The following is a 21,897-nucleotide window of genomic DNA, read 5'->3' as shown; positions in this document are numbered from 1 at the left end:
CACCAGCCACTGTGAGCCCCATGCTGTAACAGAAGTGAGATCCTTTTCAAGCTCAAATGCCCTCTCCAAGCAATCAGAGAGTGTTGGCTTCTTATCACGACAAGAATAAATGGTAGTATCATCAGCAAACAATGCCACCTTAGATGTGAGAATATCTGGAAGATCGTTAATGTAAATTAAAAAGAGTATAGGGCCAAGGATTGAACCTTGAGGAACCCCTAAAGTTACAGAATAAGAAGAAGAGTGTTGTCCATCGAGGACAACTTTTATGCTACGACTGGAAAGGAAGGATTCAATGATCTTAAAGATGTTGCCGGATACACCACAAGAAGAAAGCTTATGGAGAAGACCAGCATGCCAAACTTTATCAAATGCTTTTGAAGTGTCAAGAGCGATGGCCTTAACCTCTCCACCTTCATCTAATGCACGATAAAACCTGTCAGTTATTACTGTTAGCAAATTAGCTGTAGAACGAGAAGATCGAAATCCATATTGATGGTCAGAAAGTAAGTTATTAGATTCAAGATGAGAAATTAAGTGTTTGTTAATTAAAGATTCAAAAACCTTGCTTATGATAGGAAGAAGACTTATGGGACGGTAGTTAGACGAATCAGATCGCTCCCCAGAATTTTTGAAGATAGGGATAACAGATGCGGCTTTCCAGCAGGCTGGAAAACAAGACTCTGATAAGCACTTGTTGAATAGTTTTGAGAGTATAGATGACAGCTCCGGAGAACACTTCTGCAAGACAATAACAGGTATGTTGTCTGGGCCACAAGCTGTAGAAGAGTCTAGGCAGGAAATCACTTTAGATACAGATGCTGGAGTGATATGAATGTCAAGCAATGGATCAACCTGTTTGTTGGCAATATCAGGTAGAACGCAATTAGTGGAATCAAGAGATGATATTGATGAAAAGTTTTTAGCAAACAGTTCGGCTTTGTCTTTAGGTGAGGTGACAAAGTCTGAACCATAAAAGAGAGGTGGAATTAACAATTTGCCCTTATTATTGATATTATTAAAGATTCTCCAAAAGTCACGAGAGCCTAATTTTTGAGATGAGATACGAGATTTCATGACCTGAGAATAGCGGATTTTGGCGTTAGACAAAACCTTTTTACAGTTGTTTCTAGCAGTAATAAACAGACGTCTGTTTTCTGGAGAATTGTTTTGCTGATAAATATGGAAGTAACGGTTTCGATTGGCAATCGCAGCAGCACAGTGTGAGGAAAACCATGGAGGAGAGTGAGGCTCGACCTGGAATCATCGAGAGGGAATAAAAGATTCCATGCCAGCCTGAATCCACAAAGTTATGTAAGAAGCACATTTGTCGACAGGAAGTTGAAAGATTTCTACCCAAGGGCCATCACGAAGAAAATCACGGAAAGAATCCCAGTCAGCTTACAGCTGTAGCTGTAAGCCAGCCTCTTACAGCTGTAGCTGTAAGAGGTTCAATAATAGGGGTATTCAGGTGATGAAGAAGAATGAGATATTAGTTTTAAAGAGATCAAACTGTGATCAGAAGCACCTAAGGGTGAATGTGGAGAAACTGAGCACTGACTAGGATCAGAAACAAGACATAAGTCAAGTAGAGAAGGTAAATGATTAGGGTTGTCAGGAAAGCAAGTTGGAAAGTTGACTATTTGAGTTAGGGATTGAGAAAGGCAAAACTTGTGGGCTTTAATGCCTGCAGAGTCACTGACACTAGAGCCAAGCTATTCAGAGTGGTGAGCATTAAAGTCACCGACAACAACTATATTAGCTGATGGATAAAGAGAGAGGGCTTGGTCAATATGATCAGAAATAACATCAAAAAGAGTGCAGTCTTGAGATGAAGGAGAGCGATATAGAACAAAGAGAAAGGCAATAGAGTGAAGTGGTGCTAAACGAAAGCACATGAAAGAATAGTCTGTGGATTCAAACCTAGTTTCACGACAAACAGGTGAATTCTTACGAATGTAAATGCCCAGGCCAAGCATGTGACTATTGGAGTCTTTACGAATCAGAGGAAGATAACCATCAACACTAAGATCACAAGATGAGACAACCAAACTCAAATTAGTCTCACAAAGAGCAAGTAGGTCTGGTGAACTTTGCAAGAGATAAGACTCAACAGAAGAAAAGTTACTTCGAAGACCACGAATATTAGTGAATGATAGGTTTAGAGAACTTGGTGATGATGATGGTTTTTTGTGTTTTATAGTTTTTGGTACTTTATTCATTTTAAAATTAGATTGAAGAACTTGACTCAAAGCATAGATAATACTCAGAACACAGTTTAATAGCCCAAGCAATTGCCTCATTACTACTAATAAACCCTAAGCCGTAACAAAGGGCTCTAAATGTACAAACAGGGACACCATCCATGCGCAACATGGCACTGTTAATACTTTGATATTTTTCAGCTGTTGATGGAGCCTCTCTGAGAGCTACCACAGAGTTCGGGAAACCTGACTACCAGCCGGCCTCAGAACCATAAAACTGAGTTTTAGAGCTGTACCCTCATAAGGAGATAATAGAATGAGTTGCCTAGTCATAAAAACAGTGACACAAGCAAACCCATGCATTGAGTCAAGAAGATCCAGCATTCAACATCCTAAACTGGAAACAATGTATTAAAAGTACATCTGCGCCAGCCTAATAGATGAAGAAGGGGTGCGAGGCTGGTCAACAGATAGAATCTGTTTACCCCTTAAGTCTTTGCCTAGGAGGCCTTCTACAAGACAGTAGCTGGGTGCATTTAACATCTGCCCAAGATGAGTATTTTTATCGAGACACCATCTCTAGCCTTTACTCAACCAAGAGCCCCAAGGCAGGGGGTGTTTTAAATCGGAGTTGGCATCTCCTAGCCTTTGCCTAAAAAGACGTATCCTACAAGGCAGCAGGACATGAAGCAGATTGTACTGGGTTACATGTTACCAGTAGCAGGATAACCTGATCTGACATAATATATATATATATATATATATATATATATATATATATATATATATATATATATATGATGTGGCCACAGATATGGCCACAAGTTAGTATATCAAACCATAAGAACTTTTCATGAAACTGGAGATAAAATTTCACAAAAAAGACTAGGGAGAAAAAGAGTGCTTCATACCAATTCATAATAATCATAAAGGTTATTCATAAACAAATTAGACACAATCCAGCTCGATTAGGAAAATTAATTGCAAAAGAATTTGGAACTGTTCCCAAAACATTCAGAAACTTGATAAAAACTGTTTTAGGGATGAAAACTTATAAAAAACAAAAACCATGCTGGTCTGACTAACAGAAACAAGCTTGAATATGTTAAGAGATGCAAAATGATAAAGAAATGGCATTGTCGCCCACCAATAATTTTTTCTAATATAAAATTATTTTCGCTTAAGCACCCTTTTAAAGAGGGTGCTTAAGTTCTTAACACAAAATGATCAAGTTTTGGGAATAAATTTACAAGAGATCCCACATAATGTAGGTGATATTCCACAATACCAAAATGCATCAAAATCAACTACCAGCTCTATTTAAACGAGATTTTAATAGAAGTATCCTACAAAACTTAATATTGATAGAATGTTTTGGTGATCCTCTGTATGCTTTCCAGCAAAATTCAGCAGTCCATTTTGAACCCATTGGGTTTCTTTGTATAGAACTACATGTTTAAAAAACTAAAAAATGTGAAATGCAATTGTTTAAATGATTTCAAGGTTTTACTTTTCAAAATTAGGACAAAAGTTCTGACAATTTCAAAATTTCTGAGTTCATATGTGTACCGTAATTCAAATAACTTTTTGTATTTAATATCAATGCAACTTTCAGAAAAAAACTGTATTTTATAAATTAAAACAGTGCTCTAGTTTTGCATGAAACTATAAAACATTTGTAAATCCGCACCCTGTAATTAAAACCACTTCATGTGCGTAGTTTGTTACTTAAAAAAAAGTCCTCAAAAATTATGTTTAAATCTTTATCTAATCTTTATCAGATTAGAGTTCTTGTTGAACTTATTATTTCTATTTATTTTATAAATCTAATATTATAATTGATATTAGAATTAGAATTATACATAACTATATATTGATATATAAAATCTAAATATTATTACGCTAATTTAATATTATTAGTAATAGTGTAGTAGTGTCGTTTCACTTTCGTTTTTAATAAAGAAGTTTCTAGGCTTTTCTAAAAGCGTTCCTTTACTCCACGTGGTCTTTCAAGCAAGGTCTACAAGCCGATTAGAGCTGATAAATTTTTAGTTTCAAATGGAATTGATGTTGTTCATTGTTTAAACACTAAAATTGGTTTGTTGTTTGTTGTTTTTATTTTTCTATTTTTTATAGCCTGTTTTTTTTTAAGAAGAAGTTAGAACTAAAATGACTGGTAAAATAGTTTTTTTAGTACAATGTTTCTTTTTTAGTAAAGTGTTTCAGTTTTGTCTTCAGCCTTTTTAGAACATTTTAAGCAAGTATTGTTTCATTTTTTAGAGCAGTTAGAAGGACCTGAAGGCCTTTTTAGTAAGTTCAAGTTTATTTATAGTATATATTAGTAAGTTTATTTATCGATTATAGATTAGGATTAATGAGAATAAAAAATTTTTATTCTCATTAATCCTAAAAAATAAAAAAGTGACTTAAGTAAGTTTTATCATTTAGATTTTATTTGAGTACGAAAGTAGCATTAGCAATTTTATTGTATGTAATTTTATCTCAATTTTTTAAATTTATCTCAATTTTTATATAAATTTATCTTAAATTTATCTCAATTTTTTTAGACAGATAGATAGAACTTAGTAAGGAATTGACTGTGTTTTATATATTTTAATAAATTTTGTCATTTAGGTGTGGTATCATCAGCTGGTGCATCAGCAAATAGTAATGTCTTTTATTTTATTTTAAAAAGAATCAATAAATATTGTTTATTTAAACATAATCATCAGAATAAAATAGATAAGATAGATAAAATAGCTTTTTTATTTTTTTATTTAGTTATAACTTCAGTTGCACCAGCCACAACAGGTAACTTAGTACATTTATTTTGATACTTAAATTACATTTGTTACTTAAATTTTCAAGCAATAAATATTGTTTATTTCAACATTATCGTGAGGATTATATAAATAAGCTTTTTATTTGATAATTTATTTTAGTTGCTTCTGGATTAACTTTAAGTAAAGGTAACTCATTAATTCATATTTTATTATAGACAAATGTAGATAGAAAAATGTAGTAAGCTTAGCTGTAGAAAGCAGTAAGCTTTATTCTAAAGGTTCTTTCTATTTTTGGATTAAATCCACTATCACTACGTTTGTTCTATTTTTATATAAAGAACTTTATTAATTTTTGTCATTTTAGGGTTTGTTACTTTTCTGTTTTTTATTTAATAAAAAAACAAGCAATAAATATCATTTTCATTTAGCTTCGTTGACTTCATTATCCGGTAACTGAATAATTTTCTTTTGGTAGTTATTCACTTGGGAAAAATACTTTGAAAACATTTTAATAGCGTTTTAATTTTTTTAGATTGCAATGAAGTAATAAGTAAGTTTGATTTTATTATTTAGATTTTCTTTTTCACTTTTTTTTTAAAAACTAAATTAAAAATGTTTTTTCTATTTTAAATCTGAAGCAACAGCTCGGTAAGCAAGAATATATCGTATATATAACTAAAGATGTTATCATTAATTGTTGGATATATATGAATATATTTAATTGTTAATATATTTAGTATATATATATATATATATATATATATATATATATATATATATATATATATATATATATATATATATATCAGGTTGTTAGCTAGCCCTATGGTGCCGCGTATAACGCGGAATTCCCAATGGGCTTAAAATTCCCAAAAGTCAATGACCTTTTTTTTTTTTAGTGTTTTTTTGAGTTTTTCAGGACCTTTTTTTAGAAAATTCCCAACATTTTCTAGAACAACCATAAAAAATCCCAATGCAAAAACGCAGTATAAAATTTATTTCTGGCTAACGCCCTGTATATATGTACATATATATATGAATATAATTATATATATGTATAAATATATATATATATATATATATATATATATATATATATAATATATTTAAGATTAGACTAGACTGTTATATTGAAAATTAGCCTATTAATATTTAGAATCTTTAATTGTTGGTTAAGTTCTCTTTTTAATTATTATTATTATTATTTTTTTTTTTAAGTACTCCTTCAAAGACGACTTGGTAAGTTAGGCATACTGTTCTTAATTTAGTTTGTAATTTAGTTCAAACTATTAATATTTTGTTAAAGTCTTTACAACTTTTTTTTTTTACTATTTTTTTTAATTTTTCTTATGTAAATGTACTTATGTTATGTACTTATATACATGTACTTATGTAAAAAAATTCAAATGTTCATATATTTACAAATTTTTCCAATCTAAATGAGTTGTCAAATGGCAAAGGTAAAATTTTATTTAAAATGTCTTTTGTACGTGTTTTTATTTATCTTTTAGCAAAAAGAATATTTAACACCAAACGGTAATTATAAGTTCTTAATTGCTATAATATTTGCTTGATTATAAGTAATACATTTTTTTAATTATAATTTTGCTCCATCAGTTAAAATTAAAATTTTAAAATTCAGTTAAAAAAATATATCAATCTTTATTTTTAGAACTTACTTATGAAGATTATAAAGCCTTTCGCCAAAAGAAGCCCGGACCTTTGACCCATCCATCATTTCAGAGGTGGATTCAGTATGGGGGGTCTGACCACCCATCATTTAGATGGGGTGGCCAATACCCCTCATACAGGGGTCGAAGGTCCGGCAGGATAATTAAAAACTTTCATGTCTACAATTTGAAAAAATGTTATTTGTAGACATAAAAGTTTTTGTGTGTATATATGTATATACTTGTTTTTTGTAAATAAATTTTGTTTTTTCTTTTGTGTACAGTGTGTGTATGTATATATATATATATATAAATATATATATAATTTTTTTTTTTTTGTAAATAATTTTTGCTCTCCTACAGTAAGTGTAGGGTAGATTAGGGTAATATGAGCATCTTAAGCGGAAATTGGAATATTTTCAAATATAATTATGCTGGATCCAAAATTTTTGCGAATAATCAATTTTTAGAGCTTAATATCTCCTACTTCTGTTTTTTAAATACATTTTGCTTTGCGTAATTCGTATTGCATAAGATCGTATGGACGATCCCTTACTGTTATATATTTAATGTCTGTTTTCTGGCCTTTTATAGTTATATGTATATAGAAAACATGTCTGGTAATATTTACTGTAATGTGATCCTAAAAATATCTTAAGCTATTTGCTAATGCTTTGCGTAATTGTTGTGATGTTATTGTTGTAATGTTTTGTGTTGATAGACAGCTTATCTTACCTTCTCATTGGTGTCTATCGTTAAAAATGATTACAGGTAGTTTCACTAACTGCTTTTAGTCATTCACTATAAGCCAAGACAACATTTAATATTACTACAGTACAATTTTTATACCTCATATTAATTTTTTTTTATCTTTAGTGTTATTAATTATTTTGCTCTTTGAATGAGATTAGTTAAATGAGTTGACTTTTCATTAAAAGATATTGGTTTCAAAATTGAACACCACCGTCAAAATGCTCTGGGTTAAGCAGTTTTTAAAAATCCGGTTTCTATTTTGTTCTTTTTTAATTTTTACTAACTTACTTTTCTATAACTTCCTGCTAATATGAATCACGTAAATTTTCAAATATACATTTAATCATCGTCCTTATCGGTAATAATTATTTTTAATTATTTTAATATGGTTTTCTTTACAATAGGCTATGCTTGGCTCTTCCATTCTGTAGATTGCGGCTGATATAACTGATATTGAAAAGTGCTTTCAATGTTAATTGTTTTTTAAGAAAAAATTTGTTTTATAAAGGGTTTTTTTTAAATATATTTTTGTTACACATTTAATTACATATGTAAATAAATTTGTTTAAAAAAAAAGTAAACACAAGTTTAAATATACTTTTTACAACTGTTTTATATGGTTTTTACAACTGTTTTATAATCTTTTCAGCTCATTATGCTGGGTGAATAAAATTTTTTTAGACTAATTGCTCACCTTTATGTGAATACATTTATCGATTTTGCTCAAATTTGTATTCACGAAAAGGGTAATTCAAGTCATATTTTAACATAATGATTTTGTTGTGATTTGCACATATAATGCTGGAACGTTGCGAATTAAACTTAACTGTAATCTGTATCTTTAATGAAGTTTAATGAAGGCTAACTGTATCTTTAATAAAGCTTACAATTTAGTTGAACTAGGAAGCCAAGAAAAATAAAAGTAAGCAGAACTAGAAAAACATTAATAAATTTATATTTCGTTGGAGAAAACAAATAAAAATTAAATTGTTGTTAATAATTAATTTACTAACCCATATTACGAGTTGCCTACTGCTAGTTACATTAATTCTATTATAATAATAATAATAACTTGATGAATGTATACAAACAAAAAAATTGCAAAATGTAGACAGATGACATGAAAATGCTCAGTGTAGTTAACACTTCTGAAACTTTGTCTGCAAGCTGAAATTGTTAATATTGTCAATTGGGTTCAAATACGGCTTATGCAACTTAACATCAAAAAATGTCAACATATGCACATCAACCAGACCAAATCTGTTCTTTATACCTATTTCATCAATGAAAATGAATCAAACAGCATGATCAAAAGAATCCAGCTCCAATTGACAACATTAGAAAAAGATCTTAGGTATTCAACTTTCTAATGACCTAAAGAAAAAGAATTTAGCACTGCTACTTAAGCAAATAAAATTTTAGTTGTTTTAAAGCAGATACCTTTGTTAGCCAAGAAGTGAAAATCTTGATAAACCTCTACACAACATACATCTGTCCCCATCTAGAATACGCTATCACTGCCTGGTCCTCTCACCTTAAAAAAGACATTAATGCAATTAAATAAATTCAACATTGCATCACTAAAATACCCCATGAATTGTAATTGACTATAACACAAAATATGCTAAACTTGCCTAACTTCTCTTAGTGACAGAATAAAGCATGCTGATCTAATCGAAAAATTTAAATTTGAAAACAAAATTGATTCAATCAAATGGTATACTGAACAATTATCCACTCCTCCTATTTATGGTCATTGCAAGCGCATCTTTACAAAATTTATAGTAACTGCCTAATTTTATTTAACTTTTTTAACAATTGAGTTGCAAATAATTGAGTTGCAACTTTCTGCTAGAGGTGGTTACCAATGCCTCTAATATCAACAATTTCAAACATAAACTAGATCAGTAAACTGTTCAGTTACCACATTTTTTGTGGCTGTATTCTGCAGCTATAAAAGCTAGTTTGTCAGATAATTATGATAATTATGACTTTTCAGTTTTGTTATGTATAACTTAAATTTGATAATAACACAAATAATAAAAAAATCATTACTTAAAACTATTAGCAACATGATCTTGAAAATGCAATTTTGCTTTGTTCATTAAGTCTTTGTACTTGACTGATCCTTCTAACTCATTCTAAATAGATTTCATACATTACATATGTTTTGCAAATTTTTAAAGAAAGTTTATAATAAAATAGTATTCATAGTAATCTGTAGTAAATATCTATTGTAAATAGTACTCATAAAAAAAACAACCTTTATTTTGTTAATTTTAAACTTGCTTATCTATATTACTATTTTTAAATTTAAAACCATCTAACTTTAATAATTGATAGCTCACAGTACAGATTTTTCACAGCAATCGTATTTTGAAAAAAAAAAATTCTATTCCTACCTGGAACTATATATAATCAAATAAAATAAATAAATTAAACAAATGTTTTTTGTATAAAAAGTTAACATACCTTAAAGTAATTACTGCTGTTTAGGTTTAACAAGTATTGTTCCCACATTTTTCCTGAAGGTTCCGACAACTAATAAAATTGTCAGCTATTTAAAAATGGTAAATATAAGTAAAAAACAAAAACATAAAATAAAAATTATTATCAAATGTATCAATATATATATATATATATATATACATATATATATATATATACATACATATATATATATATATATATATATATATATATATATATATATACATACATATATATATATATATATATATATATATATATATATATATATATATATATATATATACATACATACATATTTATATACATACATATTTATATATACATACATACGTGCATATAAATACATATATATATATATATATATATATATATATATATATATATATATTATATATATATATATATATATTGCCAGGGGCTATTCTAGACTGTTTTTAACAGCACCGACCTTTTCGACCAGTGCCTAAACTTAGAGATTTAGACCCTATTTTTTTTCATGGCAAATATTGTTTTTTCAGCAAAAAATGCCTACATATGGCAAATTTCCTAACGGAAAAGCTCTGGCACAGAGGTATGGCCACCAAAATTATTTTCCTAGAATAGCCCCTGATTGTATGTATCACTCAATTGTAAAAAGAAAAAATATTACATACACTTGGGGCATCTTTTGAATCAGCTGCATTTAAACGAGATAACAAAATTTGAAATCCACATGTCTAAATTTTTGAAATGTTATAATAATACCTAATTTTTGGAATAAAAACAATATAAACAATAAAAACCTGTAAGTCTTAAATGAATTATTTATTTTGAAAAACCTGTCAAGCGACATTTTTTTCAAAAATTATTTTATTATTGATTATGAAAGGTCAACCTTAGTCACACTGTCTTAAGCAGAAACATGTCCACTAATAAACCTTTTAATGGGTTGTACTTTGTCCTGAAATTTCAGTTAATTGCAGAAATCTGTTAAGTGAACCACATGGTAGCTTTCTGCAGTAAATTTTGTATTTTGTGTAAATAACATGCAAACAAAAAAAGCTAAAATGTATATTTACCACAAAGGCGAGGCCAATAAATCCTCAGAGGAGGTTTGTTTTATAATACTACATTGTTTGAAAACTGAAGTTCCTTGTAGAACTAAATATCTGATTCTTTTAAGTAATAGTCATTCAGAGCAATACAAAAATCATTATATGTTAAAATGAACCTTCTTGATGAACCTTTGTGATAGAGGAATATTCATAACTGTTTTTCACTGTTTCCCAGTCAGGGTTCACTCATTTATACACTATGATTAAAATTTTAGCTGCATCAACTGTGTTGTGCAAAGAGTTGACAGAGCTTACACATCAAACTAATATGCTGAGATGATTCTTAAATCAAATAAATCAGGGTTTACTATTCACCATTAAAAAAGAAATAATCTACAATTTTAATACTTGGTGGCTGCAGTTTTGTGAGGAGACTGTTGACTCAGGTGAAACTTCTGGGAGGGGAACTCAAAAAAAAGACACAACATTCCTTTTAAAGTATCCACTTATAAAGAGTTTTATTACAACAAAACTGACAGTAGTTACTAAGCATTTTATTGATGGTTTTGCCTCCTCAATGTTCACATTCAAAAAATATTCTGCAGTTCTGGAGCTCTCAACAGTGATCGCATGTCCATCTTGAAGGATAGAGATCAACGAAAAGAAAATTAATGACCTGAATACGCTCTTTAAGTTTATGACACGCTATAAACATTTTTATGATGAAATCCTCCAGTGGCTTACAAACCAAGCCATCTGCAGCAACAATGTATAATGATAAGTAGAATAAAAATTCTAACTATTGGCTAGACCTATATGCTTTATGTTATAGTATGTTTTATGTTATTTTGTTTGTCTTTGATTATTTCTTTATTACTTGATTATTTCTAACAGTGTGGTATGACATAATATTTTATAAATGATAATTCCTTTTAAAAGAGAATTCGCACAAGCTGTTAGCTCTATTTTGCTACTCTTAAGTCAATTAAATAAATTGCTTAACTTTGCTCAATTAGAGCAGAGTATCATTTGAGATTCAAAAAGGGTAATCATCAAGTTGTCTCATAGTCTAGTTGCTCAACATCAATCTGAATTATTAAAGAACATGAATCTCCAGGAATCTTAGAGGTCAAAGTCTGATTTAGGAACAAGTTTAGCCCTTTAACATATATTCATCAACTGTATTTTTCAACATATAAAACCAAATCAGTTGAAATATACACTTATAAAATGTGTTACTTCTTGTCATTGAACAAAACAGTTGTTACATAACTTACTAGGAATGGTGAGAAGGAGATAGTTCTTAAAAATGCCAAAAAATGTCACATGGGGGAGCAGGAGATCTAAAAAAGGCAAAAAAGTTGTCACACGTTATTTAAAGGGCCCCTTAATGAAAAAAATTTACATATAATGTTACATAACATGATAATGCTGATTTAAAAAAAAAAAGATTAAATAATAATGCTGAACATAATGATTTCAATAAAGGTCCTTTAACAAGTATTCGGACACAACAAACAAATATTATATAGACCATCATCACCATGACTCTGCTATAGGTAGCATGTTATCTAGTATTATAATGTTACCTGAATTGTAAAACTTCCTACTACTTTTAAAGACTAGGAAATTAAAATAAGCTTTGCCTTAAAATAAAATACTCCCCATGAGGCTCTTGTTTAAGTAAAAGCTTAATTATTGTCTTGATAAAAACACTTGATTTAGGCACAGGTAAACTGCATCCAGTCTTCTAAAAAGTCTTCTAGGCAAAGCATTTACGGGTAAGCAAAAACTTTCTGTAAAACAGCCTTGATACTCTTTTTTATCTAATAGGCTGGGATAGATAAAAACCTGTGCTACAAATGTCGCCTGCTTGAAATAATAGACATCTTAGTTCATGAGTTTTTGCCTTGCCTTCTTCAAAGTGGTTATACAACTCTTTCTAGTATCTACTAATGAGGGTACAGTTCTAAAACTCAGGTAAATGTTTTTGAATTCAAAATGTAATAAGTTATCCAAAACTCCTTTTGTGACTGTAAAACATCCAAATATTAACATTTAAACATAAATGATGCCTATGTTGCTATATATGCCTATGCTAATTCACACTGAATGTCTTGGCTTTAGTATCAGTGACCTTGCTGGCACCGAAGTTCAAAATCTTTGTCTTACATTGTTCAAGGGAAGCCAAATAACAAAAGCAACATTTTCTAATAACCATTTTTATACTTGTACTATACTGCACTATATATAATTTAATGTATACAAATACATAAATTGATTAGATGTAGTCCGCATTTTTATGTTTATTAATACTATGGGTACAATTAACAATTTAAATAAGAAAAAAATTGTAAGGATATTATAACACACTTTGATAGAAAAACTCGTAATTTTTGTAGTCTTTTGCATTTTTATCACTCAATTGGCCACTAGCGTTAAGACTCAACAGATTGCTAGCAATAGAACTCAACAGTCTGCTTGCGTTATTTGCATCTTTATAATTATTTTATATTGAACCGCAACTATTTATTTTGAATCAACCTTTAGCAATTTTCAACTGATAAAACCTTATCAAAAAATCATAGATTAAAGAACTCATCGATAAAAAAAATTTAACAAGTCATAGGCATGCATAAAATAAAAATAAGCAATCGACAAATTAGTAAAAACTAGAATATTTCTGAATTCAGCGTTCATACAACAATAAAAAATTACTTATTAACTGGTTATGTCATCATAAACCTTGTATTGGGCATCCATAAACTGTCAGCATACAATCAAAACATGCTTTACAAACAAAGTAGGTGCAACCCAAAAGCAGGAGTTTCAGCTTTAAGTGCAGAAATTAATAGTTGATAATAGGTAGACAAAACACTCATACAACAAGTAAATTATTATGCAAGAAAGAATCCAACTAGCTGTAAGAGCTTTTTAAGTTTCAATACTTTTTTGAAATTTAAAATCTGTCAATAAATTTAAATTTAGTTTAAAATAGTAAAGTTGAAAATTTTACTACATCAGTGCTCTCATGTTTGGGCAGGGAGGGGGGAGTATCCTATCTGAAACATAAAAAAAAACCGGCACCTTTAGGACATTTTTTTTGCAATGTTGACAGATAACAAATTTATTATTAATAATTAGCGCAAAAAAACATGTTTAAAAAAATTATTTAAAAAAAACTTAAAAATATTGACTTTTTAATTTTTATCTTAAAAACAATAGTTTTTAGGCTATTACCTGAAAAAAATATTTTTATGTAAATTGATTATTATTTTTTAAGTTTTTACATAATTTCGGTTCTTTTGAGTACCAAGATTACATTCTTTAGAAGAACTTTTTTTTTCAAAATATTAGGGACCTGTCAAATTTTTAAGGGTCTTGAGGCACCCCAAAAAATATTTTTAATAAAAAAAATTTTAAACCTAGTGTTTTCGTATTATATAGGACACATTTAGTTAAGTGCAGCTGACTATTTTTAAAAAAGTTGTTTTTTGAACCACCCTAATATATATATATATATATATATATATATATATATATATATATATATATATATATATATATATATATATATATATATATACATAATATATATATATATTATATATATATATATATTATATATATATATATATAAAATATATATATAATATATATATAATACATATATATATATATATAAGATATATATATATATATACATATATATACATATATATATATATATATATATATATATATATATATATATATATATATATATATATATATATATATATGTAAATGATTAGAAACCTAATTAAATCAATGCCAAGGTGATTGCAAGCCATGTATCAAAAACAACGGGGGTCATATCCTGTATTATTATATTATTTCAAAAATTAAAATTTATTGCACTTTCTTCTCATTAATTTTTGATTATTATTCAGTTAAAAAAAAAAAACGTGGACCCTGCATCGAGTTTTTTCTTTGAAGCAGTCTAAACTTGCCATAACTTACAAAAAAACAAGTGCGAAAACTTTCTATACAAGGTGTACATATATTCATACATACATACATCAACCCTTGGAAATAATAAAATTAAAAATGAAAAAAAGGAAAACCTCAAACTGAGAGAAGTCAGCACAAGGTCGGCAAAAAAATTTCACACGAAGAGGCTACCATAAAACATAGAAATGAGGTGGGCAATTTTTTGCCGACCTCAAACACTCTACGGTTGGCAGTTAGATCAGCATTGCTGAATGCCGACCCTAATTTTGAGGGTTGCATACATACATACATACATACATACATACATACATACATACATACATACATACATTACATACATACATATATAGACACATTCTGCAAAAAAAAGTGATCAATGCTCTTAAAAGAACAGAGCAATAATAAATCAGTAGAAAATCACTTATCAAATTTTTTTCATTTTACACAGTGTTTTATCAATGAAGACTCATCAAAAATTAATGATCAAATTAATAAACGATTTTTTATGCATTAAATCAATAATATTAATTATTTTACTAATTATTTTACTAAATCCTTAACAAATCTATAAATCTAATATATAATCCAACAAATACAAAATATTCTGCTCCATCATAACTACCCATTGTTACATCAAATCTACCCAACTGTTACATTTGATGTAATAATGGGCAGTTATGATGGAGTAGAAATTTGTGAATTTGTTGGACTATATATTTTAGATTTATTAAGTAAAATAATCAATAAAAATGAATTAAAGCGTGTACAAGAAATAAATGTGAAAGAATAAGCACGTCATTTTTATTCAGTGGTTGTATTAATATCTTTTTAATTGTTTTGTATTTTGTTTACAACGTGTTGTGGTTTCAAAAAAATATGTTAGTTTTTGGATTTAACCTGAAATTAGTTTTAAAAATGACAAAAGAAGAAGTAAGAGAAAAAATTGTGAACAAATATTTACAAAACCCTAATAGTAGCTACAATTCGATAGCAAAATCATTGCAAATACATCCATACACCATTAGTCGTGTCTTTCAACGTTTTTCTCAAACAAAATTGATCAAATGCAAATCTGGTGGTGGAAGAAAGGAAGGTTTTAAAGATATATAACTAGTTAGAAAGGCTTGGGTTATTCTTAAAACTTAACAGTTTTAAGAATAACCCAAGCCTTTCACTAAGGGAATGCGCAAAAATATATGGATTTTCTCATAGTTTTTTTGCAAAAGTTAGAAACAAACATGGTTTTCATTCCTTCAAAGCACAAAAAGTGCCCACCGTTCTGAAACTCAACAAAAAAGTGCAAGAACCCGCAGTAGAAAGTTGATGACAATTTTATTTCTAAAAATTTCTGTATTATTGAAGACGATGAAACTTATATCAAGTACGATCATCAACAAATTCCTGGTGCTGTTTATTATAATAATATAGAAGAAAAGCAGATAAGAAATTTAAATACACAAAACATGACAAGTTCGCTAAAAAAGCTTTGATTTGGCAAGCTATTTGCAGTTGTGGCAAAAAATCAGTACCTTATATTTCTCAGTCCACACTTTCTGGTCAAATATATGCTAAAGAATGTTTACAAAAATGCCTTTTACCTCTCATTAAATCACACAATAACAGACCTGTATTCTGGCCTGATTTAGCTTCAATTCATTATTGTAAACTAGCTATGGAATGATATAAAAAGAATAATGTGAAACTTGTGCCTAAAACAGAAAATCCTCCAAACTGCCCAGAATTGAGAGTTATTGAAAAGTACTGGGCTATTATTAAAAGAAAAATGAAAAAAAAAACAACTTTGCAGAAACATTAAAGATACTAAAATATCATTTAAAAAAGCATCAAATAGTTTTGATTCTTATTCTATGCGCAAGCTTATGGGTACCACTTGAAATTTTATTAGGTTCCCACAGGAATTTTTTTTTTAATGTTTGATCTTCTTATATTATTGTATTTAAATTATTACTTGGTTCAAAATGAAAATTGATAAGTACTTTTTTTTAGTTATTTTTCTACTTTCACATTTATTTCGTGTACACGCTTTAGGTCTTTATTGCAATGATGGTGTATTTGAAAATTGATGATTTTATATTGAATTGGTCCGTCCTTAAAATAGCACATGCATATAATAATATTTTCAGAAAATGCATATTATGTCTATGAAAAGACAGACAAGAAAATTTTGAAATAATTACACCTATGAACCAAGAATGTTTATTAAATAAAAAATCGGAATTGATTTTTAAATGCAGGTATTAAAATAGATTTTTTGTAAAAAACTATTAAAATAAGTGAACTCAAAAAATAATAATAATAATAAATACTTTTTTAAGAAGTAAATAACTCTAAAGAATTCTTTTTATAATGGTGTCAACATCTTCTACAAACCTGTGAAATATTACATTAGTTAAGACATTTATGACTTACTGTAGTTTTATTTTTGGTATAAATTAATGTTTATTAATTTGATCATTCATTTCTGATGAAATCCTTATTGATGAAACACTGTGAATAATAAAAAAAACTTCAAAATCGATTTTCTACTCATTTATATATATATATATATATATATATATATATATACATATAATAATAAAGTTTTTTTGTTTTTAATGATAGATAGCTTGCACAAACCAAACCCTCAGTCGATGTGGCAGCACTTCCTTGTAGCAGCAAGCTATAAGATAGTCGATGTAGTAGCACTTTCTTGTAGCAGCAGGCTATAAGATAGTCCATGTAACAGCACTCCCTTTTAGCAGCAGGCTATAAGATAGTTGATGTAGCAACAGTCTCTGCACATGTTTTAGAGTAAAAAAAGCAACACTCTGCGCATGTTTTACCTATTTTTCAGTCTATGTAGAAACACTACTCGCATGTTTCCAAAATGTTATAAAACAATACAAAAACAAAAGCACTATTAATTAAAAGAATTTTCTAGTCATTATTATTGCCGTTTTTAAAAAAATTATAAAACCTAATGTACTTCTGCATTATTTGAATTATTTTAACTTTTAGAGAACATTAAAATGTCACTTAATTGTTGCTGTCGCTTAAATGTTGTTGACAATATTTTGAGACTTTTTTTTACAATCAAAGTCTCTTTTTGCTATAATGTAAGGATATATATATATATATATATATATATATATATATAATATATATATATATATATATATATATATATATATATATATATATATATATATATATATATATATAAATCTGAACACTTGTCATAAAACATATTATAAAATTTATAATAATTATATTATATAATATATTATAAATTGTAAAAAATTACAAAATGATTAATCTTCTTACTAATTTAAAACCCAATTCTGCAGGTTTCCTTAAGCTATTGCTGACTGCAGGAAGTTTCCATGGACTGTGTTGTTCTGGTACAAAATGGGCTTGCATTAGTTGGCAGTATAGATGGCGAGTAAACCTCACCTATAACCAAGATAAAAAATTTATTATTGTACTACTACTACTACTACTACTACTACTACTACTACTACTACTACTACTACTACTACTACTACTACTACTACTACTACTACTACTATTACTACTACTATTACTACTACTACTCCTGCTGCTGCTGCTACTACTACTCCTCTTGCTGCTGCTGCTGCTGCTGCTGCTGCTGCTGCTGCTACTACAACAACAACAACAACAACAACTACTACTACTACTACTAAAAGTAGTTGCGTTATAATTAGTAGTAGTGGTAGTAGTGATAGTGGTCCGGGTAGGCTCCTAAACAGCTACAAGTTGTATGCTCTTGCACTATGAACTTTGCCTTTATCTTACATTTTTGCTCCTATAAAGCGTGGGAGGGGGGGGGGGAGGCATTCAGTGAGGTGCAAGACAAATCAAATAATCAAATATTTTCATATTTTATCAAATTCAAATTCATATCAATTCAAATATTTTAATATTTCAATTTATATTTTATAGTTTATTTAGAAAATTAATTAAATTAAATTAAGAAAAGTGGGGTCATGACTTTCAGTGCCCCTCTCCCTCCACATTTGCTCCATTCTCTGTTTTAGAAAGCACAAACAGACCTCAGAACCAGATTCTTTGGTCCAAAATAGTATTATCCACAAAATTTCACAAGATTTCATAAACAATTATCAGAGTTATAAATTTCCAAAAAACGACATTCTGGGCACCTTGTTCTTTGCCTTTTTTCTGTGCGTTGCCTTTTTGCAAATTAACTTTTCTAGCTGCTAATTCTTTTATTTCTTTTTGTTTGTCAATCAACATATGAAAATATGATATGAAAATATTTTCTGGGTGACCATAAACTGCTTTACTCTGAATGCATGTATTAACTATAAATTGAACACTTTCAGAAAGAATTTCTGAAATACTCTTTCTAAACTTTGAGAGAAGAAAGAGGAGAACTGAATTAATTTCCATAAGTGTTTTACCCCATGTAACATTGAGGCTCCATTTTAAAAAAGAATCACACCAGTGCAAAAACTTGAAGAATATAATCAGTAAGTATTGCAAGCTTGGCAGATAGTGGAGTGCAACATACAAATGAAGAATTCAATTTGCTTTTGTCAGTCATCGAAAAAGAATAAATGGGGCAGGTTTTTTTGCTACATTTTTTTTCTCGCTTAATTCTATTGTCTTGCATGTATTTTAAAGATACTGTTGATCTTTACTAATATTGTTTGTCAAAAAGTCATGGAAGACCGTTTGGTAAGTTATGTAGTCTGACATGGAAATCGCTCTGAGTGTCATTTGTAAACTTCTTATCACCAGAGTTAATATCTGCATCTATATCAGAAGTAATACTAACTAATACTTCCAGCAGACTACTTTTGCTAGACGAAAAGAAATTGTAAAATTACTTATCCTTATCCAAAGGAACAATAATCATATTTCTTTCATTTCATTAATCCAATAAAAATTCATGCTCAAGTATAAGCGCTTTTGATTTTCTCGGGCATGTGCAACTACTTAAATTAATACAATGACATGCTGCAATGTGCTTGAGTTTGTAGTTCTGTAAAATTTTATACAAAAGAATAGTGCTGCATGACTTAACAGTTGGAAGTTTGCCAGTAGTATGTTCCCAATCGATCCCATAAACAGGATAAGTCAGCTGGATTTTTTTAACAGCAATAGTTTTTTACAGAAATAAAAATGCTTTTAATTTTCTAAATATAAACTTAGTTTTATTCAATTTGCAAAACAGAATTTTAGAAATAGATTTAAATTCAATAAACCATATACAGATGGATTATTTGGTATATATATATGGATACTTGCAATCTTTATAATATTAATAGTATAAAAATCTTTATATAATAATAAATAGAAAATTTTTCTACAATTTATTTTAAAATAAATAAATAACACTGATCAACAAATAAAATTTTATTGTGCATACCTTGTTAACTAGGTGGTTTTTTAAAACAAATTAAATATGCTGATTTCAAATATGCAAACCATTTTTCACCATCACGTCAAGTTGTAAAGATATTTGGGTTCAAATCTTTAGTATTTAAGGTAAAGTCCCTAATATTGTCGAAAAAAAGGTTATTCAAAAGAATGTCAACCTGGGTCTCAAAAGAAGCGTGTTTTCATAGAGATTTTAAAAAACATAAATATTTTTCCTTAAAATTTATTAACAAAAAAATCATGTAAAAAAATGCTAAAGACTCTCACAAAAATTTCAACAGAATGTTATTCAGCAATAATACAAAAAATACTTATTTTTATTCCAAATGAATAACATTTTTAAAATCTCTATGAAAATACGCTTCTTTTGAGACCCAGGTTGACATACTTTTGAATAACTTTTTTTTCGACAATATTAGGGACTTTACCTTAAATACTAAAGATTTGAACCCAAATATCTTTACAACTTGACGTGATGGTGAAAAATGGTTTGCATATTTGAAATCAGCATATTTAATTTGTTTTAAAAAACCACCTAGTTAACAAGATATGCAAAATAAAATTTTATTTGTTGATCAGTGTAATATTAAAAAGTGCTAGTAATCACTATATTTATACAATTTATATACTAATAAATAGTAAAGTTCTAAGTAATTTAATAACAATAAAAAAAGCCAAAAACTCACAAATATTAATCAATATAGATTTTTTTTTTTTCCTATTCAACTTATGTTTCAACTTATGTTATTCAAAGAGCAACAATTTAATTATTTAAAGTTGAATTTTATTTCTTTAGTGACTTAATCACTAAATAATGATAAAAATCTTAAAAATATACAAATGTGGTGATTTAAGGCCCCAGGGGCCTTAAATCAACATATTTATATATTTTAGTGTTTTTTATTGCTGTCAGGGGCCCCTGACAACTAAAAAAATTTAAAAAAATTTTCCTATATACTTTATTTTATCCAGGAGCAACAATTTATCACTGTTTAAAGTCAAATTTTTTTTAATAATCTAGCCTAATGTGCAAGGCTGGTCAACAAAAATTTTCTGTTTACTTTTAAAGTCTTTGCCTAGGAGCTCTGCTATGATATAATAGACATGCAATTTACATTTCCTTAAAATAACTATTTTTATTGATAAATTATAAATACCCTTTACCTTTTAACTAAGAGCCCTAAAATAGAGTAGTATTTTATATGAGTCAACTTTACCAAGCCTATGCCTTGAAAAACAAGTTATACAAGACAACTGGGCATATGGGAGGTTGAACTAGACTACATGTAACTAGTAGCAAGGAAACTATGAAGACTATGACACTTGTACCTGACCTAAAAATCATTATTTGTAGGTTATAATAATGCAGGTTTGAATATTGAAAAACTAATACTTATTTGTAATCTATTGGGAAACTGAAGTTATTGAAGTGTTAAATGTGTTTTAAATGCTTTGCATTATGCCTATAAAACAATTTGCAATCAGTATTTAATAAGTTTTACAATTAACAAACTTGGCTGTATTTATTACAAATTATTTATTA

General features: G+C 28.5%; 1 protein-coding gene across 1 annotated transcript in view; it reads right to left on the bottom strand.

Annotated features, from left to right (window-relative positions):
- Window positions 1-21,897, bottom strand: part of ecd (ecdysoneless homolog) — a 63,630-nt gene that overhangs the window by 15,790 nt on the left and 25,943 nt on the right. Inside the window, 4 exon segments of the mRNA NM_001280951.1 lie at window positions 9,466-9,551; window positions 9,883-9,951; window positions 10,557-10,619; window positions 18,255-18,383. Coding sequence (NP_001267880.1) covers window positions 9,466-9,551; window positions 9,883-9,951; window positions 10,557-10,619; window positions 18,255-18,383 — 347 coding nt within the window.

This window comes from Hydra vulgaris, chromosome 08, assembly GCF_038396675.1.
Source record: "Hydra vulgaris chromosome 08, alternate assembly HydraT2T_AEP".
NCBI classification, from domain to species: Eukaryota; Metazoa; Cnidaria; class Hydrozoa; order Anthoathecata; family Hydridae; genus Hydra; species Hydra vulgaris.
This window is presented reverse-complemented; position numbering and strand designations above follow the sequence as displayed.